The sequence below is a fragment of the Solea senegalensis genome, linkage group LG21 (assembly GCF_019176455.1).
Source record: "Solea senegalensis isolate Sse05_10M linkage group LG21, IFAPA_SoseM_1, whole genome shotgun sequence".
Classification (NCBI taxonomy): Eukaryota; Metazoa; Chordata; class Actinopteri; order Pleuronectiformes; family Soleidae; genus Solea; species Solea senegalensis.
In genome coordinates this window covers 947,859-970,647 of record NC_058040.1, presented here as the reverse complement: position 1 = coordinate 970,647, position 22,789 = coordinate 947,859, and the positions used below count along the sequence as shown (strand labels likewise).

General features: G+C 41.1%; 3 protein-coding genes across 3 annotated transcripts; all 3 read right to left on the bottom strand.

Moving 5' to 3' along the window:
• Positions 1-470: 470 nt before the first annotated feature.
• zgc:92275 (cholesterol 7-desaturase nvd) lies at positions 471-5,698 on the bottom strand. The gene is made up of 7 exons (XM_044012878.1): positions 5,341-5,698; positions 4,019-4,207; positions 2,938-3,116; positions 2,426-2,551; positions 1,401-1,520; positions 1,144-1,320; positions 471-770 (listed from the first exon to the last, which is right to left on the bottom strand). The coding sequence occupies exons 1-7, from the start codon at positions 5,696-5,698 to the stop codon at positions 609-611; spliced, it is 1,311 nt and encodes a 436-aa protein (XP_043868813.1). The 3' UTR covers positions 471-608.
• Positions 5,699-7,295: 1,597 nt separating this feature from the next.
• Positions 7,296-14,008, bottom strand: LOC122758322 (bile salt-activated lipase-like). The gene is made up of 11 exons (XM_044012416.1): positions 13,931-14,008; positions 12,476-12,623; positions 11,569-11,688; positions 11,288-11,485; positions 11,077-11,207; positions 10,758-10,865; positions 10,542-10,656; positions 9,074-9,260; positions 8,790-8,993; positions 8,164-8,373; positions 7,296-7,508 (listed from the first exon to the last, which is right to left on the bottom strand). Exons 1-11 carry the CDS (start codon positions 13,991-13,993, stop codon positions 7,316-7,318), a joined length of 1,677 nt encoding a protein of 558 aa, XP_043868351.1. The 5' UTR covers positions 13,994-14,008; the 3' UTR covers positions 7,296-7,315.
• Positions 14,009-15,830: 1,822 nt separating this feature from the next.
• On the bottom strand, positions 15,831-21,990 carry LOC122758321 (bile salt-activated lipase-like). The gene is made up of 11 exons (XM_044012415.1): positions 21,773-21,990; positions 21,548-21,695; positions 20,831-20,950; positions 20,353-20,550; positions 20,144-20,274; positions 19,279-19,386; positions 19,067-19,181; positions 18,139-18,325; positions 17,848-18,051; positions 16,153-16,362; positions 15,831-16,068 (listed from the first exon to the last, which is right to left on the bottom strand). The coding sequence occupies exons 1-11, from the start codon at positions 21,839-21,841 to the stop codon at positions 15,882-15,884; spliced, it is 1,677 nt and encodes a 558-aa protein (XP_043868350.1). The 5' UTR covers positions 21,842-21,990; the 3' UTR covers positions 15,831-15,881.
• Between the last annotated feature and the right edge of the window lie 799 nt (positions 21,991-22,789).

Genomic DNA, 22,789 nt, shown 5'->3' with positions numbered 1-22,789 from the left:
CTCTCTCCATGTCCGTCTTCAGCGTCCTCTGCTGTGACATGAACACGTGTGACGTCTGAGGTCATGCTTTGTCTCACTGAGGACCATTGCTCCTCTGATGTGTTTCTCATGTACACTAAATTATACATGAGACACTTCTGTCCTCAGTCGTCTCACAGCTGCTGCAAAACAAAACACACTGCACATCAATATATGTCCATTTTTCATTTGTCTTTGGAACAAGAGACAGAGACACACACAGAGACAGAGACACACACAGAGACAGAGACACACACAGAGACACACACACAGAGAGAGAGACATACAAAGTTCTTCAAAGAAAACACCTTAACACTTTTAACTTTAAAACACAGACAAGAGACTCAGAGCAGAGAGTGTGTTTTATTTAATGCTCAGTCATAGGAAGAATTCAATGTTAATACACAACATGAATTTAAAACTACATTAATAGAAATAAAAGAAATAAAACATTAAAAGAAATTTCAACAAAATAGGCAGAATATCAACACTTTTCACAGTCACTCTCCCTCTTTACTTTATTGTATAGAAAGTGTAAAGTGTCCCTGAGACCAGCGCTGTGGTCCACATGTCTGTGGTCCACCTGCAGGTCAGAAGTGAAGCGTGTCCCTGCGCTGCTGCAGCTGTGGACTGTTGTCACTGTAGAACTGACTGAACCAGCGCCGGTGCCTCTGGATGCAGGAGTCCTCCTTCGTTAGAAGAGGTTTGGAGACGTATTTCTTATTGTTCCAGATCATGACGTCCCGCTCAAACTACACACACACACACACAGGAGTTGTTGATCCTCTGCTGCCTCCATCACGGAGTTCAAATCTCTTACTTTGCTAAATTCCTTTGTTCGGATTGACCTCCGTGACACAAAGTGACCACACGAGGCAGCAGTAGACAGCGGTTGTTATTCTTCGCCATAAAATACACACTTTTTGTGTTACTTTTAATTGTCAAAATACATTAGAGGTAACAGGAAGTAGTCACACTTCACATTTCAGGTTAAAGGATCAGGTGATATAATATAAACACTTCTATTCTGGGTCATATTCATATAATACGGTGATGATACACTTAAAGAAAAGTGTGTGTGTGTGTGTGTGTGTGTGTGTGTGTGTGTGTGTGTGTGTGCTGCACCTGAACACACTCCACTCTGAGGATGAACTTGGGAATCAGGGCTGGAACATTGGCCTGGTAGTAGATGGTGTGAGTGACAAACTGCAACAGAGGCTCCACCGGAGTCACACTCTGTAATATCAGACCTCGACCCAGAAAACTGTGCTTAAAATGCATCCACACCAGACCTGGACCCACCTGTAACACACACACACACACACACATTTCACCCTAAACCTCCATGTTCAATGTGTTCCTGTGATTTGATTGGACTGAACCTGTCTGGCCACGACGTGAACATCCAGCAGAGAGAAGTGTTGTCCAAACACAGTCAGTGTGTGTTGGAGGAACATGCGGGAGCAGTGTTTGTTGGGCTCTGACTCCGGTTCCCACTGAGCCTGAAAGAAGACCAGTGGCAATCAAACACAGAAATCCACTCTAATCTGGACAATCAAGTATCAAAAAGTGTAAATCATTCACCTAAAAACGACATTTCAAATCACTGGATCCTGACAAACGTGACAAAATTCCTCCTCATCTGTTCAGACGTTGCTGAGATATACATTTGAATTTCCCGTCAAATCTGTAATCTGGATCAGATCTGGATGAAACTTAATCTGATGGTAGAGAGCGTGATCCCGCACACACGTACCAAACTACGGTCAAATCCGATCTATTCACAGAGAGATTCATTTAAAGTGTGGCCCATTGTAAGTCAATGGGACTGGTTGTTTTGTCACATGTGATCATCTACCCATCGCTAAACATTCATCCTGATCCTGTTCAATGGGACTGAACCATGTTACGTTCAAATAGACGCCAAATCTGTAATCTGGGTCAGATCCAGATGAAATTTAGTCTGATGTTAGAGTGTGGGATTATGCATACACGTACCAAATTTTGAACAAATCCGATACAAAAATAAAGCTCAGTTTCTTCTGAATTAACAGAGATAGATTTACTACAAGACAGATTTTGGCTGTTTTTCTGCATCTAAAAGTTGCTTAAAATCATTCATTCCCTTCTCAAGAGCTTTATTTCCTGCTTGTTTTAAATGACAACAATCCAGTTTGACTTTGTTTTGTCTTTGAGACGATCAATAAATCACTAGTGAAAAGTCAGTGCTTTACTTTCTTGGACCAAAGGAAAGAGCTACGACACATTTTCACTGATAAGAAACCACTTTACTTCCACTGACGTCAGCTCTCAGCTTCTGAGTGTTTTGTAAGAGCAGAAAACACATTTCAGGAAAAACAATATCACGTTCATTCACAAACGTAAACACCATTAAAATAGATCCTACTTTCCAGATGTGCTGCAGAAACGTGCAGATTCTGGTGCCGGTGAATCGTAGATCTGTGCCGCTGATGAAACCCGGCGTGTGCAGGAAATTGAGGTGAGCAAAGTCTCCGATATTCTCAGGAAGCTCCTGCTGTCAAAGATGGGGTTTTTACCTTTGAAATACCACCAAAATAATCTGGGAGAGATTATTTGAAGGTTGTGTTTTCATCACTGAATGAAGATGGACCGGGAGAAACGCGGCCGTTACAGCGCAAACGGCAGCACTTCTTAACGAGGACAGATGCTTCTGGTCACTTCTGATTCTGAAAGTAATATAATTATTTCTTCTACTTTTCCAAAGCTCCCACAGATCAAGAATGATCAGCACTTCAGGTATTTATATTCAAACTTCTGCATTGTGTAAATAAAAACAATATTTATGGGACATGATACAGTAGTGTTCCATGTGAAAACAGTGAGTCATGTTTCAAACTTTCATATCATCATATCACACTCCCTGACATTAAAAGGCACCTGTATGTGAGCGTTGATGAAGTGTTCCGTCCTCCCTCGATAAACCCACTGTCCCTCTGTGATCTCCTGCTGCTCTGGAACGGTCCACTCAGGATCTTCTCCGTCACAGTGAAACCAGACCAGGATCTGGTTGTTGACCTCACAGCTCGGCCACGGACGCACCTTTGCGAAATGAGGCACTGAAAAAAAAAAGAAGACGACGAAGCTGAAAAATGACAGAAAGTAGAAAATATTCACATTTAAGAAGCTGAAAAATGACAGAAAGTAGAAAATATTCACATTTAAGAAGCTGAAAAATGACAGAAAGTAGAAAATATTCACATTTAAGAAGCTGAAAAATGAAAGAAAGCAGAAAATATTCACATTTAAGAACCTTAAAAATGACAGAAAGTAGAACATATTCACATTTAAGAATTAAAAACTGAGCGAAAGTAGAAAATGTTCACATTTAAGCAGCTGAAAAATGACAGAAAGTAGAAAATGTTCACGTTTAGAAGCTGAAAAATGACAGAAAGTAGAAAATATTCACATTTAAGAAGCTGAAAAATGACAGAAAGTAGAAAATATTCACATTTAAGAAGCTGAAAAATGACAGAAAGTAGAAAATATTCACATTTGAGAAGCTGAAAAATGACAGAAATGTTTGTGCTAATGTACTCACTGAAGTCTCCACATATAAAGCTTACTTTGACCCTTGCAGTTACACACGTTAACCACTAGATGGTGCACAACATCGTTTCACGGTTTAAAAAAGGTATAAAAACAAAAAAATGTGATTGCAGTTTGTGTTTTTTGTGTTAAAATAAGAGCCGTGAGCGTCTTATTGACCACACAAAAAAAGCCTGCTGGATTGTATTTATTTCTCACGTATTTATCTGCGTAGGCTCCATGTAGACCAAGGCTAACAAACTTTTGCTCACATGACCCGAAAAGTTTGACATTTGACAATTTGCTTCAATCACATCGGAACCCAAACACTGAAAAATACAGGAATATTCAAGGAAAACAATTGAGGTTAAAAGTGTATAAAGTTACATGATCTGATTTTTTAAATGAAACAATCATCGTACGTTCTTCGTACCTTTTTCGGCGTACGGAATCTTCACGCACTTCCCGTCATTTCCACCAAACTGCCACCCGTGAAACGGACACTCGATGCAGTTTCCCACCACCCGTCCTCCGACAGCCAGGTTAGCGCCCAGGTGAGGACAGTAGGCATCTAGCGCATAAACTCTCCCATCTAAGCCTCTGAATACTGCCACCTGCTGTCCTGGATGAGTCATTACAGCAGGAAATATATCAGATACACGATAACTCAACGTCAACGTTAATGTTATTGGAACTTAATTTGATGTGTAGGGAAACAGCAGGACACAGAAAGACATTAAAATAAATTAAACTACAGTACTCATGTTAATTACAGTACTCACATTAACTCAGATTAAACTACAGTACTCTCTGGTTTGGTGTAAATAACGACTATATTAATACAGGGGTCTACCAAGGGGCAGAAATCTCGAGGGGAGCCCCAAAACATTGTTGGCATACTGAATGAGTCGACTGTCACGACTGTAATAGGTGATTTTGATGCAGTTATTGTAAAATAATCTGTGTATTTTGTGTTTTACACAGATTATCTTTGAAATGGTGACAGTTGCTGTTTTAAACAGTGAAGTCCGTCTGTGACTCCGTAACCACAACATCCACCTCCATGACTCCTGAACATGAAGAAGAATGTGTCACTAAGCAGCTGAATGTGTGAACACGTTCAACAAAAGCGTTTGTGTGTAAAATGATCTCGTTCGTCTCGTCTTCCCTGACAACTAAACTTCACTCCAACAAAACACACAAAAAACAATAGACAATAGTAAAAGAAGATTTTAAGAAGATTTAGTCGTTTGATGATCTTGAAGGTCGAGGTCGTGAAGTTCGACCTCCCAAACAAACACTTCTTTAAGTATTTGCAACGTAGACGTTTTAGTCTGGCTCACCTCGAACATTCATCTCAGCGACCTCCACTGTCCACACTGGAATCATTCTCCATACACAACTGTTTCAGTGAGGGGCTTATTGCTCAAGTACACAACATTATCAGACAACAACAATAAAGACAAGACATGTATATATATATACATATACATATACATATATATATATATATATATATATATATACATATATACATATATATATATATTTACATAACCCTAACCAAGTTTAATAAAGACATGTTTTTTTTAAAAAATCATTGATTAATAATCTATGCGTTGATTAGTTGTTATCCGTACAGCTCCATCAATCCACACTTGGTGGATGAAAAAAGACTTTTACGCACAGATTACGCACGAGAGTCTTCACATAACTTAAACAAACGTCATGTTTGTGATGTGTTGGTGTTCTCACCTAAAACTGTCACATCCTTCACGTCGCCTCTCTCCAGCATGGACGAGTCCAGGATCCGGTACCAGCCGTTCGGGTAAACGGGGGGCAGATCCCCAGTCTTCCTCCTGCGGCGCACCTCGTTCGCCACCTGCGCTCTGGACCTTTGCTTCTCGGTCACGTATCCGACCTCGTCCAGTCTCCTGCGCAGCAACAGCGGGCAGAAGATCAGCCGGTACAGCCAGAGCAGGCCGAGCAGCACGGTCACCGCGGCCGTCACGCACAGCACTGCGCGCACCGGACACCCGGGGAGCACCGCCTCTGTCCACAGCGGCTCCCCGCTGACCTGCTGCTGGACCACCATCATCATCATCATCACCATCATCACCATCAGAACCACAGCCGCTGTCTTCACTGTCACCAGACTCCTGACCTCTGCGTCTCCTGCAGAGTCAACGTGTTGCTTTAGTTTCAATGAATCTGATTTGAATATAAGACACGCCCACTAAAATTTAAACGCTGGATTAAAATGAACCAAATTTGTAATCAGATTAACTAGAAGCTTAAATTGAAATGTTGATTTTTCCCTTTTAAATGAACAGAAATAACATTGAATCAAAACACATGGCTTCAGCTGCGTTCACTGCCTCTTGTCTCCGCCCACCCCTGCTCTGCTGCTGTATACACACAAACGTTCCCTCAGTCAGGTCTGATAGTTTTGCCTGACAGACTGTTATCAGAGGAAGGACACAACCAACAAATAAAAATTATTATTATTATTATTATTATTATTAACAATAATAATAATAATAATAATAATAATAATGTTTCAATAACAACTACAAAAATCAGAAGAAGTTACATACTTTAAGTTCCTTTATGTCAAATGGAAGAACAAACAAAAAAGTCTCTTTAAGTCAATTTAGTCGGCACTGACTTTGCTGTGAGCGCCACCCGGCTGCAGAAAACCAAGTAAACACTGATATTAGCCACTTAACAAAAGACTCAAGTGATAAAATTGCGTCTTTATCTCACTGTGAGACAGACTTTTCCAACAGGAAACTGAAGTTTGTAAAACACTCACTCTCCCACACCAAACCCCACAGAGAAAATCAGTGATTTTAGCTCACAGCTGGTCCTCTGCTGCCTCACGTGGTCACTTTGTGTCACTGAGGTCAATCAGAGCAAAGGAATTCATAAGCCAAATTCACAAAATAAGAGATTTGAACTTAATGATGGAGGCAGCAGTGGATCAAAAAACTCCTGTGTGTGATGTTAAAATCAAACCATTCACTCTCTCACATAGAGAAAATCAGTGATTTTAACATCTCACACACACACACACACACACAGGAGTTGTTGATCCACTGCTGCCTCCATCACTGAGTTCTAATGTCTTATTTTGTCACTTTTGTGTTTGAAAACCCAAAGTAAGTGTTCATGTATTCATTATCAGCAGACAATCATTCACTGTCACATTCACTTAGGTCAGTTTAGCGTCTGCTCTTCATCCGAGTGTCTGGACTGTGAGTCTGGACACTGACACTAACACTAACACTAACACTAACACACTAACACACTAACACACGCACGCACGCACACACACACTTAGCAAACAGCACCCTCTTGTGGTTTCAGGCGAGTCATGCTCTGTTTTTGTTGTTATTTTTAAAAAGTAGGTCCTCTTCTCATGTGCGAGTGTTTGGGAAACACTGACAAACAGTGAAGCAGTGGTTCTCAAACACTGGGTCGGGACCCACAGATGGGTCACGGTAGATTTTTTTTTTGATCCCCAACCAAATTTCCCAAATATTGAGTTAAAATGAATGTGAATATGTTTTAAAGATCATGATTAAATATGTGTGTTTAATTAATTTACCAAACATTACTTGAAAAGTGTAAAAAAAACATTAGGTGCTGACAGACAGGACTAAAAAGAATCGGGTTGAACCATTAAAAAGCCACAGCCTGTGTTTTTAAATCCATGAAGTTTATTGAATCAGTGAGCAGCAGAGCTGTGATTGGACGGGAGGCTGGGAATGGTGCTGGCCCACAGGTGAACAAAGCGTGACCTCATTTCCTGTCCGGTGGAGCTGTCGTTCATCTTGGCGCTGATGTCCAGGAACTTTTGTCCAGCGCTGGTGAACCGAGGCCAGACCACAGGAACCGTCAGGCTCCCTCTGCTGGGATCTCTGTGAAATTACAACCTCCTTACTTTTATCGTGAACCCTCTTCTGAGCATCAAGATACTCAGGCCGCCTGGAGTTAAAGGGGCCCGAGCCACGGTTGGAGGGGCTGAAACGGCTCCTGGCACGAATTTGTGCGATGCCAGGTCTGACGAAAATGCGATATTGGCATCGTTCCTATTGGCAAGAGCTCTATATCGCCCCCTAGGTTCCACAGAATTTCCCAAAACTTGGTGACCATTCGCCACGATACAGGAAGTGCTCTATGACCGCACACATCGACTTCCACCAAATTTCCCGAAACATAGTGGGAAGGTGTTATAGACCAAGATGTAACACTCAACTCAACAGGAAGTCGGCCATTTTGAATTTGGCGTCCATCTCGGCGATTCCGTGAATGAACAAACTCATCTGAGCGTGACATTCGCACCGACATCACATGACAAGCCTGCGTCAATTTGTACTAAAATGTTTCACAATTTCATAAGGGGCGTGGCCACAGCAACCATCGGAATTTATTTGCCAAATTTTGACCATAAGTTCGCTGTACATGGAGCGATCTGCTCAAAACTTCACATGTGGGAGAAGAGACACGGCCAGAAAACATCGGCACATCCAGGCGGCTGCGAGTGTGTGTGTGTGTGTGTGTGTCTTTTTTTACCCAGTCCTGGCGAAGTTGGTCCAGTATGCGATCATGTACCCGGACAGGTCTCTGTGGCGGTCGGTGTAGGCCTTGGGCGTGGCGAAAGGTTTACCGAACACAAACTGCAGGTCGTCGGCGTGATCGGCTCCCACCCAGGCGTGGTAGGGTTTACCGGGCCCTGCCATCAAACTGGGCTCAGACAGCAGGTAAGAGAAGGTCCGGCCCGATCTGAGAGTCCAACACCATCACACACAGACTTCAACACTTAAACCTGAATTTACTCACAAGTCATTCAAATTTTAAACAACCTTTTCTTTATGTTATTCAGCTTTATGAAGTGATTTATTTATATATAAAAGCATTATTATGCTTTTTGTGTATTATGTATAACTAACTATTAATATGTATATTAATGGTCCTTCTGACCGTTATTAACTTAAGTAAGTAATGTTTAATTATAGTGAAGTCATGATGATTTGGTGCTATTATAACATAAAAGACCATTTTCAAACGTTAGTTATTATCAGTTATTACTGTAAATAACATCCGTCTCTTCATAGATCATTGAATCGTGTATGAATTCACTCGAATGAGAAGAATAAATGGTTCGTAAACCTTCTAAAAGTGTAACGAGTCGTGCTTACGCAGCGTGAGCAGCGTGCAGGTGAACGGCCGTCTGAGTGGGAACCAGGAAGATGAAATCAGTGCCGACGTCCACCGCCGTCCTCTTGATGTCCTCCTGACTCGGTGTGGCCGTCCAGCTGGACGAGTACTCAGCGAAGGCGAGCTCGGCGCCAGCCGGACCCTTCTCCTCCGTGTACGCAGCGAGAAGACGCCGCACGTCTTGTCTGCACAAACATTTAGTTCAGATTTTTGGGGGAATTTTGAAAAAAATGAAACGTCAAAAAAGTGAGTGAGTCGTCCTCACACTGGAGTGTCCTGACTCTTGTTGCCGAGCGACGGGATGTCCTGCGCGGTGAAGAGGTGACCGTCCATGATGTTGACCCCGGCGATGAAGTCCACGTCGGCAGCGTTGTGGAACAGGTTTGCAGGATGATCAGGGAGGAAGTCTCCGTCCACCACAGGAGACAGAAGCAGGTTCCTCACGCCAGGGTCTGAGTTTTCATTCAAGAAAGAAAAACTAAACACACATCTGAAAATATTCACATTTAACAAGCTGAAAAATCACATTATAACTAATGTGATATCTGTGACACTATTCTACACCTCTACCGTCGACCTCTGACCTTTCTGCTGCTGCTGAAACAAGTGAATTTTCCCCCAATAAAATCTAATCTAATCTAATCTGACGTGAATTTTTAACCTTTATTGTTGAGGATTCAAGTGAACGTTGAAGACAAAAGTCAAAAGCATGTTTATTTTGTCCATTATGGGTTACCGTAGAAACACGGAGGTCCACGTAGAGCTGCACATGCTCCTGATATAAATATTTCTAAATTATTTCTGCTCAATTTTACACACTAGACCAGGGGTCGGGAACCTTTTTGACTCAGAGAGCCATGAAAGCAAAATATTTGCAAATTTATTTCAGTGAGAGCCATATAATATATTTTAAGACTGAATTTAACTAAATGTGAGTATAATAAACCTCTGAATTTATTCTTTTAAATAATGTTGTTATAATACTCTTCGCGCAGTGTGTCACCAGCAGCATATCTTGCGATCACACTGAACTGCGACAAATGACTTACGTCTGTTGACTCATCCAAAGCCAGGGAATAGAACGGTGCTGCATTTATGTCATTCACTTGCGTTTCCTCCACTTCCAAAATCGATGGATGGATTAAAACAAGTGATAATATTTTATGTTTTATCTGAAAAGCCGAAATCTGCGAGCCAGATGCAATCATCAAAAGAGCCACACCTGGCTCCCGAGCCATAGGTTCCCTACCCCTGCACTAGACCTTTCTCTTTGAACTGGGAAACTGCATGCAGGTCAGGTCTGGCGAAAATGTCCCCAGACCTGTGTGTTGCTCAAGGGCTCTATAGCGCCCCCTAAAGTGAAAACACAGGAAAACTGAGTTCCACTGAATTTCCAGTGACTCGGTGGGAAGATGTAATTAACCAAGACGAACAAAAAAGTCGACCGTAACCATGGCAACAGGAAGTCAGCTATTTTGAATTTCTATGTAGATGAGTAATACACATCAAAGGTGAAAAGGTCAGGGAACTGCTGCATAATCAAGGTGATATATTATGACCCCGCCCACAAATGAGTCTATTTTAAGACAAACCCTCATAGTAAAAAATCAGTTTTCTTTGTCCAGTGAGAGAAATTAATATAATAGAATGAAATGGACGATTATCATTATTAATGTTGTTATTATTATTATTAGTAGTAGTAGTAGTAGTAGATGTAGAGAGGAAATGCTCACGGTCTGGAGAGCCCTGCTGGATCATGGGTGAAGCCATGCAGAGAGTTTTGGCGTCGGTGGATCTCAGACAGTCGACCATCCTGTCGTCAGTGGGACAGTCCACTTTCACAGCCACCTGGTCACATGATCAAATTCAGAGGACGAGTCAGAAGACGGAAAACATCCAAACGTCCATCTATCTTTATCGTGTGTGTGTGTGCGACAGTGACCTCTGACCTCCTCTGTGACCTTGCGTGGGTTTCTGTTGAGAGCCCACGGACAGAGAGCGACGCCACTCTGTGAGATCGCTCTCCTGAACAGACCTCTGTTGTGAGGAGACAACATCTGTGTACAAGTACACACAGTATTGTATAAAGCAGTACTTATAGAAAATATTCACATTTAAGAAGCTGAAAAATCAATGAATGGAATAATCATGGCCTGATATTGTGATTTGGTTCAGGAAAAATTGCTCTAAAGTATTTTTTAGGGTGAAAAAACATGAAATGATTTACCCTTGATTACAAAATGAGCTCATGCTTTTTTTTCTCCTCACCTGGAAGTTGACACTAGCGCCACCTGCAGACTCTCCAAAGATGGTGACGTTGTCTTGGTCTCCTCCAAACGCGTGGATGTTTCTGTGAACCCAGGCGATGGCGGCGTGTTGGTCCCACAGACCATAGTTTCCTGTCACACACACACTCACTCACTCACTCACTGTTCTTGTCACATTTCTCAGGTGAAACCTTGGTCCGTCTTGAACTCACCAGGTAAACCCGAGTCTCCGGTGCTGAGGAAGCCCAGCGTCCCCACGCGATATCCCACGGACACAACGATGACGTCGCCTCTGTCCGATATTTCCTGACCGCTGTACAGGAAGTTGTTGAGGAAGTTTGGACCCATGGATCCACCCACCATGAAGCCTCCTCCGTAGAACCAAACCATCACCGGGAGGTTGGACGACACTTGGAGAAGAACAAGAGAAGATTTGATGTTTTTCATCTGACAAACAAAAGTTCTCGTTCTATAATAGAGTTTAAAAACATACCGTGTCGACCGTGAGGAACCCAGATGTTGAGGTAGAGACAATCTTCACTTCCCCACGAGGACGTCTGCAGCACACTGAGCTGCAGACAGCGAGGAGCGAACTTTGTGGCCTTCAGGACGCCTGAGCAGAGAAACATTCACTTTACAAGCTTTAGGAACACAATTTTATTATGATTTAAATCTGAAACATGTTTCATGTCAAGTGTCTGTAGTAACAGTAACTTCTTCACTTCATTAATAATTAATCTACGTACGTTAAATAACACACTGTCACACACCTAATCTCTTTAAAATAAACAGATCGAAGTCAATTAACTGTAATCATTGAACACAACTTCGTATAAATTAGAAATGCAATTTCTGTTCATGTATTAGTTTAATTTAAACTATTTCATAGACAGTAACCCATTCATTACTTCACTATTCTAAATTAACACTTCAATTAACATCATTTCATAGAACTTCTTACTTTCACTTGCACAATTTCATGGATTGAATTAAATTAACACAATGTAATAACTTTAATTCAGTATCCACGTGCATTTCATATAACTTGAATTTTAGTTACATTTTAAATGCATTAAATATTCTCTCTTAACAGGTTTTTAAAAAACTTAATTCCATTATTGAAATGAATGAACAATATAATTCACACATTTGTTAAACAAAACATTTGCAATTCAATTTAAACCAAACACAACTCCATATCATTTGTCAACTTGTTCGTATCTAAACTGCCACAAATTCATTCATTCATTCATTCATTTAAATAAATGCACACAATTTAAAACTAAAAAAAATTCACCTTAATCCATCAACACACAATATGATTTAATTTATGTCACATCAACTATATATGTGTGTGTGTATAAAGTTAAGCGTGAAGGTCAGATTAGGATTAAACTCACCGCTCCAGCCTGGATGAGGTCTAGGTTTCTCAAAAGTTCCAGGTTTGGCGGCAAAGGGAATTCCTTTGAAAACGTCCACGGAGCGGAAAAGACCGAGAGGAATATTGAGTCCCTGAACACTGCCCCCTACTGTCTGGACCACGCCCAGCTGCAGACACACACGCGCACACACAACTTTGCTTAATATTAAAGAAAATCACCAGAGTGTCTTAGACATGATTTTAGGTGGATTTAAAGCATGACTAAGGGGGACCTGAACATTTTTTTATCTGCTGATAAATTGGTTTCACTTATTTCAGCATTTCTTAAATGAATATTCAATAAATATAAAGTTAGTTTCACACAAAACTTTACATACTTACATTAATTTAAACATCTTAAAATAAATATTTTTCACACTTCACACAAAAAATCTTAAACTTTCATTTTGAGTAATGTGATTTTTTTTTATTTACTTTTCATACCATATGTTATTGAATACTATTTAGTAATCATTTGTAAAGATTTTAAATGACTTTTTTAGATTTACAAAATATTGCATTTTCATAATGTTTATAGATATATTTAAAAAAAATCAAATTTTAAAAAATATAAATCCGATAAATACATTTTTTACACTATATTTTCTTGAATACTCATTAGTATTTTAACAAATATCACAGTTTAACAGTAACATACAAGATTAAGATTACATGGAGAAAAACAATTTGGAAATGAGGGTTTATGCTCTGAATTAAAAAATTTAAAAATTCTAAATCTGAGATTAACCATGTAAAACCCAAAAGAAGATAAAAAAAAAGTTTTAGTAAGTTTTTACACAAATGTCATATTGTAACGTCGGCTCCAGAAGAGAGCAGAAATTCTCCTGTTAAAAACAAATATACACAACAGAAGAGTTAATATCACTAAATATCATGAATAATAATCACACACGAGTCAGAATTCAGAAAAATCAGCAGAACTTCACCCTTTAACACCTATTTTTCATTTCTTGCTCATTTTAATCACAAAAGGAGCAGAAAAAGTTTAACTCTGGTCCTTTTTTCCAGAATAACTTTCAGTATCTGGCAGTTATTTACAATTTAACTGCAGTTGCACATGAACACCACATTGTGTGAAATTTGAAATGTGAAACCGTATAAAACAGATTTACAACAACATTGTTGGAGTTTTTGTCTCAATGTACAAAAACAGTCCAATAAAAATGGAAACTATGTACAGGTGTGTTGTTCAAACTTGTTCCCTCTCTGGTGACAAAGATGCTGATTTGCCGGCTTCCAGCGTCAAATGACCGCACAGCACAGCACAGCACAAACTGTCGTGTAACTACGGTGACGCAAGGTGTGCATTACCTGGATTCTTTTTCAATTTGATGTCAGAATTATTTTAAAATGTTGTTTGGCCTGATACACTCGTGCTTGTCTTTGTTATCAGTGAAAATAGATCCACACTCACAGAAGCTGCTGATGTTGTTCCCAGGAGGAAAACCAGTGGTAGCAGAATCTTTAGAGTCTCCATCCTGGACGACGTTCAGGAAACAGCAGACGCCTCCGCATGTGTGTGTGTGTTTTTATACACACACACACGCACGCACGCACGCACGCACGCACACGCACTGTTTACCCATGTTACATATATATGTACACATGCTGTACTATCTCTACTGTATGTTTCGCACGCACACACACACTGTTTACTCATGTTACATATATATATGTACACATATGTTAACAGAATATTTTTTTACATTTCAAAAATCTTCAACTTTTATATTATCATATTTAATTGAATACTATTTAGTCATCTTTAGCAATGACAACATTTAACACTTACTTCAAAAAATGTATGTGAATTTTACCATTTTTTTAAAAATGTAAATCTTTCAAATCAATTTTTTTGAACCATATTTTCTTTAATACTACTTGAGTCATATTAAAAAAATACCTTAATAATAAAATAATAATTAATAAAATATACCTAGAGCAGATTACAGGTGGTAAATGTACAGATTTAAACTATTTGATGGAAAAGCCAAAGCTGTTGATGTTGCTTTAAAAACACAGGTGGAGAAGTTCTCACATTCTTGACTCTGTGATAAGATAAAAGCTCCAAAATAACTCATAAATTTCCGTTGTTTTTGTTTGTCTTTGGGATTAGGATTAAGGATTAAAAAGTAACGGTTCAGGCTTCCTGTCCTGACACAGACCAGAAATGTATTGGCCGTGTTTCTGCAGACTAAAGTTGTGACGTGATTGAAGTCATATCAGTTTAACTTTACTTTGCCACAGTTTGATACTTTTCAAACTGTGCTGATGAAGTCGGAAAATGATGCAAACTGAGATTAAATAATTTCAAGAAATTACTTTAAAAAAAGTCTGGTAAATGTATTAATTAATTTAACCCCATGTGTGTACAGGAGCCCACAGTGGACAAACTAAGTAAACATGCTTTAAGTTTTGATGCCAATAGATTTCACACACAGTACCATTAAAATCAACTCATCTGTTTTAAGACACGAAACGCTGGTGAAAACGGACGAAAATTGGTCAGAACAAGTGAAAGAAATAAATGTTCAAATAAAATAAAAGCAATACATTACAATGATGCAGAATGCATCAGTAGCGCCTCCTCAAGGTGTCCCGTAGGACAAAGTGCAAAGTACGTGACACCAAATTTGACCAAATGTGGTGGAAACATGTCAAAACACAACATGTTGTTTCCTAAAAAAACAAACTTGACATATTTTTGATATTTGTAAATCCAGGGTAAAAACATCTTTTCTCATGTTAAAGCACTTTAAATGTTTTGTTTTATCTCATCTTAAGTTGGAACGTCCCTTCAACTGAAATACACTTTCCATCCCGGAGCAGCCTCACAATCGCAGACATAGGATTTTACTGTAAACTTCTGTCGTATTTATTTCACATGAAATGAAATGAAAGTCGATCCCAAAGATGACTTCCGAACACGGCGAGGCCTAAACGGAACGCACTTCTCTGACTTTGTTTTGTTAAATCAACCATTTTGTCATTTTCTCTGATTTTATAACCGTATCGTTATATTACTGACCCATTTTAATTGCAAACCTCAGTTGTTTATGGTCATGCTAAAGTGGATCCTGATCATTGCTTATATAAATAATCAGATGTCAGGATTATTAGTTTTCCATCACTAAGAGGAGGATTTGGGTCAAAATTCTCAATTTAATCTGATTTGAAATATTCACATCTACCATTAATACTTTTCTATTTTCAAGTAAGTAAATAAAGTCAAAAACATGAACTCACTAAATAAACTGACTGTGAGTTACTTTTTTTACTGTACATTTCCATGGGAACAGGAAACAAAATGGAGCTTTTTTTTGACTCATCAGTTGTTTGCATTTATTGTAGTTGTTGCAGTGTGATTACTCTGAGATGACGGGGTTCAGGTTCGGCAGGACGCTGGTCCAGAAATTAACGTAACGCAGTCTCATCTTCTGTCCCAGAGCGTTGTTGTTGTTCATTTTCGCGTGGATGTCCACAAACTTATGTCCGGTGCTGGTGAACAGGGGCCAGGTCACAGGCACGTCCAGCCCTCCTCTGTTAGGATCTCTGTGGACAGAAGACAAAAAGGTGGGACAGGCGTGAGTTGACTTCCTTTGAGTCACATTTCATGTGTCTGCACAGTTATTTTACCCAGTTTTGGCAAAGTTGGTCCAGTAGGCGATCATGTAGCCGGAGACGTCGCGGTGGCGAGGCCAGTATCCCAGCGGCGTGCTGAACGGTTTCCCAAACACATACTGCAGGTCGTCGGCGTGATCGGCTCCCATCCAACTGGGGTAGGGTTTGGCAATGCCGCCCATGCGGTTGGGCTCGGAGAAGACGTAAGAGTACGTCCTTCCAGTACTTTGGTGAGACGAGGAAAAATGTGACGATCACAAAGAAGGACAGACAAAAGCAGAGCTCTTTGAGGTCTTCGTAAAGGTCTAGCGTGTAACTTTTAGGAGGCAGACATCCAATATTCCGCTCATAAATGTGTAAACATTTCATGTGAGAGTTAGCGCTGTCAGTTAAACGCGTTATTAGCGGCGTCAATTTTTTTATCGTGAGATTAACGTTCTTTTTGGCCGTTTTGTTCACATGCTGTTGCAACAACTAGTAATGTTAGAAAAACTACAACACCACACCGGATCTAGCTAGAGCGGAAACACAACAACAGGCACGCTGCACACACTTGTTTGGGCTAGTAGCTTGGGCTAGTAGCTAACGTTGTGTTTTGAGTGGATGGCGAGCGTTGAGCGCTTCTCCGTCTCCAAGCTGGCTCTCCGTATCCAATGCTGCCTGGATCATTTATCGACGCACTCCCCACATCCAAGTCATGATGTCTGCAGTGTGACCAACCAAGCTGGCAGACCCCCGAACCGGAGGTAAGGAGACCACCGAAGGCCGCTAGCTCCTTGAGCTCGGATTAGCAAGTTAGGCAACAACACATTCAATTACATACATTTTTATGTGAACTAATGGTGAATGCACTGACTTGAAGAGAGTTGTTCAACATCTGATGCAAAACTGAGAAAAAGAGGATGAGGAAACGGCAGAAGAATCTTTCCTGGTATGTGAAGGCTGACACCTCCCCTGTTGCAATCTGCAGTCTCACCACTAGATGCCACTATTTCTCACACGGTGGACACAGCATTTTTGTCTTGCACCCAGACATAAATGCACAGTATTTATGTCCGTTTCGTTTTTTTTCCACCTATGGTCCCAGCTCGCCTCGGTTTAAGTTGGTTTTTCTCTACAAAAATGCACCTACTCAACGTGGGCGGAGTCATCACCGCAAAGCTGCATGAAACCTCGCTGACTTGGACACGAACCAGTTACAGTGACTTGTAAATCAGCCATTTTCAGTGAAACTGAATCATTAGAATCAGTTCATTACAAATATTTGCTCAGTACTTCCTCCATGAGCGGAGCACAGACTCCGTCGCTAAACACACCAGACTCCTCTGTTAAATATTGAGATTTTAGACATTTCCTTTGCTAAATGTTGGAGATTAAACCCACGTTTTTAGGATTGTTGAGTCTTTTTAACTGATCTACAGTTCGGCACTGTTCGGCTTGATTCTTGTGTCAGACGTCTCTTCATTGACGACCCCCTCTGACCAATCAGTGGCCAGCAGTCTGGTGACGTCGTGAAAGATCTGTCTAAGGATTCTTAAAGGCGTACCATCGCTTCACAGCTCTCAGGGGCCACCCAAGAAAGCTTTGGTCAGATTTGGTCACCGACTTTGTGGGCGCCAGGCCAGTGTTAAAGGAACTTTACGAGTTTAATATGTCATTGTTATTATTATTATTACACACGACATGTCTTTTGCATGACGCTGTTCTTACTTGGCATTGGAAGCATGAAGGTAGAGAGCAGCCTGTGCAGGAACCAGGAAGATGTAATCTGTTCCAATGGCCACAGCGGTTTTCTTGACAGTCTCTCGGTCTGGGTTTGATGCCCAGTGTGAGGTGTATGTGGCGTAGGCATGGTCCAGACCAGCCTTTCCCTTTTCCTTAGTGTATGAAGCCAGAAGCCTCCTCACATCTTCGCTGCAGTGAGGGAAGGAGAAGATTGTAAATACTAAAAGGGACAAACACAGCTGTTCTGTCAGTGTTCCACACTGGATCGGAGCTCACATTGGAGTGTCCACCAGCTGGGAGTTGATTGAGGGAATGTCCACAGCAGTGAAGAGGTGTCCGTCCATGTCGTTAACTCCGATGATGTAGTCGACGTCGGCAGCGTTGTGGAACAGGTTGTGAACCTGGTCAGGCAGGAAGTCGCCATCGATCACAGGAGACAGGAGCAGGTTTCCTACCACAGGATCTGACAGAGGAACGAGGCAACCACACACACTCACTGAGAAACGGGAAGCCATAGATGTTTGAGGACACTCAGGACTGGGTTTTTTTGTTGTGGTTGTATGAGGTACTGCAAGAGTTGGTGCTGACTGCACTGTGAGCGCCCCCTGCTGCTGGGAACCAGCATAAGACATGGACACTCACTTAAGACTCACTCTTAGGAACATGTTCATGTTTTTATCTCACCGTGAGACAGACTTTTCCAACAGGAAATTGAAGTTTGTAAGCCACTCACTCTCCCACACCAACCGTCATGCAGAAAGTCAGTGATTTTAACATCACACACACACACACACACACACACACACACAGGAGTTGTTGATCCACTTCTGCCTCCATCACTAAGTTCAAATTATTTATTTTGTCACTTCTGTGTTTAAAATCCTTTGTTCAGATTGACCTCAGTAACACAAAGTGACCACAAGAGGCAGCAGAGGACCAGCAGCTCCTGTGTCCCCACAAGCTATAATCACAGATTTTCTCTATGGACTTGGGAGAGTGATGGTTTACAAACTTCAGTTTTCCTGTTGGAAAAGTGGGATAAAGACGTGAACATGGTCTTAAAGATATCGTAGACTTACACTGATTTTATTAACTGAGTCTTTTTTTTAAGTCGCCAAAACAGCACTAAGTAAAGTCATTTGCACGTTTCATTAAAAAATGAAAACACAATCTAGGCTCGAGTATGAGGAGAGCAAGCACTTACTGTCAGGTGAGCTGATCAGACTGAGAGTGCCGGCCATCGTTAATTGCTCAGGATCAGTCATCTTCAAACAGGCGGCCATGTTGTGGTCTGTGGGGCAGTTGACCTTCAGAGCAACCTGAGGAGAGGAAGAACTTTTACAGTTTCACAGCAACTCGGTTCATTATGAAAGTCCTATTAATTATCCTAGGAGCAGAGGAGAAACGTGGATTTACCTCCTCAGCAAACCTGCGCGGGTTCTTGTTGACGGCCCATGGGCAAAGTGCGACTCCACTCTGTGAGATAGCTCTCTTAAACATACCTTTGTTGTGAGGAGTCAGGGTCTGTGGGGGACACATAAAAATACTTGATTTATGACCTTATGACCTTTATTTGAGTAGGAAATCCATTGAGATGGAAATCTCTTTTACACCAGACCAAAACAGCTGGTCATTTACTGTTCAATAACAATAATAAACCACTCAGAAACAACACAGATCATATAATATAATAATGTGACAAAAACCATAAAGAGGGAAACAAAACTAGTTCAATTAAAGCATTTTTCAGTCACAAAAGTTCTCACATCAACCTCTCAAATCTTGTGTAAGAAGTAGTGACATCTAGTGGTGGGACAGCATATTGTAATAAACCGATGTATCATGATGTCTGCAGTGTTACCAACCAAGCTGGCAGACCACCGAACCGTAGTAAGGAGACCACCGAAGACCGCTAGCTCCTTTAGCTCGGATTAGCTCGTTATTAAACCACGACACTTTATTCACACACTGCAGGCTGATACACAGCCTCTCTTATTATTGTGCGGCTCTCACAATAAGAGGAATAAGTCACAATATGCGGGTGACAGAGATATTGTCTCAATAAAAAAACATCTGCACAAAGCAAGAAGATCCACTTTTCTATGTTGATAAGAGCATTAAAATGAGAAGAAATAATGGGACATTTAGAATAGATTAATTGCGAGTTAACTATGACATTAATGCAATTAAATATTTTAATCATTTGACAGCACTAATATATACAGTATATACATATATATGCCAATAAACCACCCTAAAGATCATGCATACGACTTCTCACCTGGAAGCTGACACTAGCGCCACCTGCAGACTCTCCAAAGATGGTGATGTTGTTGGGGTCTCCTCCAAACACACGAATGTTCCTGTGGACCCAGGCGATGGCGGCTTGTTGGTCCCACAGACCGTAGTTTCCTGAGAAGAAGGCAGATCCGTTTATACGCTTGTACTTAAGGTCAATGTCCACCGGGCTTTCTCACGACTGTTATTTACCAGGTATCCCAGAGTCTCCAGTGCTCAGGAAGCCCAGTGTTCCCACACGGTATCCCAGGGTCACCACAATAACGTCCCCCCTGTCTGCAACCTCCTGACCACTGTACAGATAGTTGTCCAGGAAGTTAGCACCCATCGAGCCTCCAGCCAAGAAACCTCCTCCGTAGATCCAGACCATGACGGGCAGATTTGTGGACACTGGAGACCAAAGTCAATTCATGACTGTAAAATATCCATGGGTGGAAGACGCAGTAGCACAAAAGACACTTGCCATTATTATAACACAGCACATAAAGACTGGAATTAAAAGAAAAAAAAATGTCTCAAACAGAAGAGATGAGTTCAAAATGTAGATGCACAAATGTGGAGAGGAATTTGAAGACAGGGATTCGAGGACACAGATGTGGATTATTTTCTCCTAGACAGGATTTAGTCAAACACTGTATGTGTCAGAGTTAGATGTGTAATCATAGTTTACCTGAGCTACCATGAGGAACCCAGACGTTGAGATAAAGACAGTCCTCACTTCCTCTGTGGCCCGTCATGGGAAGGTTCACCTGAAGACATCTGCTCCTGAATTCAGTGGCCTTCAGGACTCCTGATGAGAAGAACATTCATGTCTACATGACACACACAGTACTTTCATGTTTATGATCTGATAACAAAATGGACAGATTTGCCTGGATAAACAAAGGCTGCTGGAATTAGTTCTTGAGCAGCATCATTGTAGAGAATATGGGATCCAGCAGGTAGAGGTTTCAGGGATCTACACTGTAAAATATGATCACGCCCAGGTTCGTTTAAGTGAAATTATTTAAAATGTACTTATTCAAGAGTTAAACACTGAGAACGTGAGAACACAAAGTGTAATAAATTGAGTTATCTGCCGTTTCAGTGTACTTAACTGACAAACGTGCAATGATTGAACACTTTATCAAAACCCCAGAGGAAATAAGGTCAGAGAAGAAAGATGAGAGGTGAAAGGTGAGACAAATAACGACAAAAATAAACACGTAAAGTTAGAATTTACAGAAAACTTTACTTAAAATGGCAGTTATAAATATTATTGAGATGATCCTCATTGTGATTTCAAAGTGTTTGCTTGACTGACAAAAACATAAAAGGGTTAAGTTGCATGTGTTTGAACTTTGATTGTGAAGTTGAACCACTTTGACGTTGGTCAGAGTGAACGCACCGTCCCAGCCGGGGTGACGCTTTGGTTTCTCAAACCTCCCGGGCATGTCTGCGAAGGGAATCCCTCTGAACACGTCCATGTGGCGGCGGAAACCGAGGCGGATGTTGTCGCCCTGCACCATGCCTCCCTCTGTGTACACCACCCCGAGCTGCACAAGACCAAGCACACCAGTGTTTACATGAGTGAATTCAGGCGTGATTTCTAAAATCACCAGCACAGACTCACCGAGGTCGCACAGACCGACTCCAGGAACACGGCAGCCGCAGCTACCAAACTCAACAGCATCGCCATCATCAACGTCTTCAAGTGTGAGAACCAGGTTGATCTGAGCTTTATAAAGACCGCCACCTCCTCTGAACATGTGACCAGTGGGCAGTGGCTGGACCGGCTCTGTTTCCTCACCGTTTACATAGCATATCACCTTCACCTTCTCTGTACTTTCTTCCACGCGTAAACGAGAGTAACCCCAACCCTGAACACGTGTTTTAGATCAGCGGTTCCCAAAGACTGGGCCGGGGACCTACACATGGGTCGAAAAAGATTTTTTGGGGGGTCCGCAAAACAAGTTTGCTGAATTTTCCCAACATCTTAGTTAAGAATTGTGTGTAAATCTTTTATAAATAACAAGTAAGATCTCTAACAGTTTATCCGTTGCACACAAAGTACTGATCCATTTTTATCTGTGGACATGTTGCTGTGCTATTTATGTGTGCAAAATACCACATACAGCAGTTTTGGTGCTGGTACTGCAGCTCCTCACTGAAGCTCTGGTCAGTTTTTTTCAGATGAACTCATGTTAACCAGACACACACACTCTGTCCCCTCCGTTCACCGTGTAGACGAGCAGCAGCAGCACTTTCACATTGTCAGGGTGGACGTCGACGCAGCGTTCCATAACCAGATGGGCCGGCTCTCAAACATGTTTGGTGTCAGATAAGATAAAAGTATCAGAACGAGACGGTGAGCATTGCCAACGTGAGAGGATGAAAAAGCAACATTTATCCAGACTGAAGCAGTTGCTGTTTGTGGAGTGAAAATAAGGTGATACCATGAAATCTGTTCTTTTTTCTTTTGCTAAATTCTGTTTTATTTATCTCTCTTTAAAAGGTGTTTTATCTGATTTAACTTTATCAGCTCCTATTGCAGGCTGTTTGAGATATTTTTGAATTTCATAACCATTTACATTGACGTATTTGTGAAGCATTGATGCCAAGCAAACTTGGCCAGAATTATCTTTATAAA

Coding starts and splice junctions, on each gene's coding strand:
- zgc:92275 (XM_044012878.1), bottom strand. CDS start 5,698: ATGGTGATGATGATGATGATGGTGGTCCAGCAGCAGGTCAGCGGGGAG. Junction 3,117..4,018: donor GATTCCGTACGCCGAAAAAG/GTACGAAGAACG, acceptor TTTTTTTTTCAG/TGCCTCATTTCGCAAAGGTG. Junction 1,521..2,425: donor TTCTGCAGCACATCTGGAAA/GTAGGATCTATT, acceptor GTCTTCTTTCAG/GCTCAGTGGGAACCGGAGTC.
- LOC122758322 (XM_044012416.1), bottom strand. CDS start 13,993: ATGGAGACTCTAAAGATTCTGCTACCACTGGTTTTCCTCCTGGGAACA. Junction 12,624..13,930: donor GAACAACATCAGCAGCTTCT/GTGAGTGTGGAT, acceptor GTGTGTCTGCAG/CTGGGCGTGGTCCAGACAGT. Junction 10,866..11,076: donor GCGCTAGTGTCAACTTCCAG/GTGAGGAGAAAA, acceptor ACTTGTACACAG/ATGTTGTCTCCTCACAACAG.
- LOC122758321 (XM_044012415.1), bottom strand. CDS start 21,841: ATGATGGCGATGCTGTTGAGTTTGGTAGCTGCGGCTGCCGTGTTCCTG. Junction 21,696..21,772: donor AGTCGGTCTGTGCGACCTCG/GTGAGTCTGTGC, acceptor GGTCTTGTGCAG/CTCGGGGTGGTGTACACAGA. Junction 20,951..21,547: donor GCGTCACCCCGGCTGGGACG/GTGCGTTCACTC, acceptor TCTTCTCATCAG/GAGTCCTGAAGGCCACTGAA.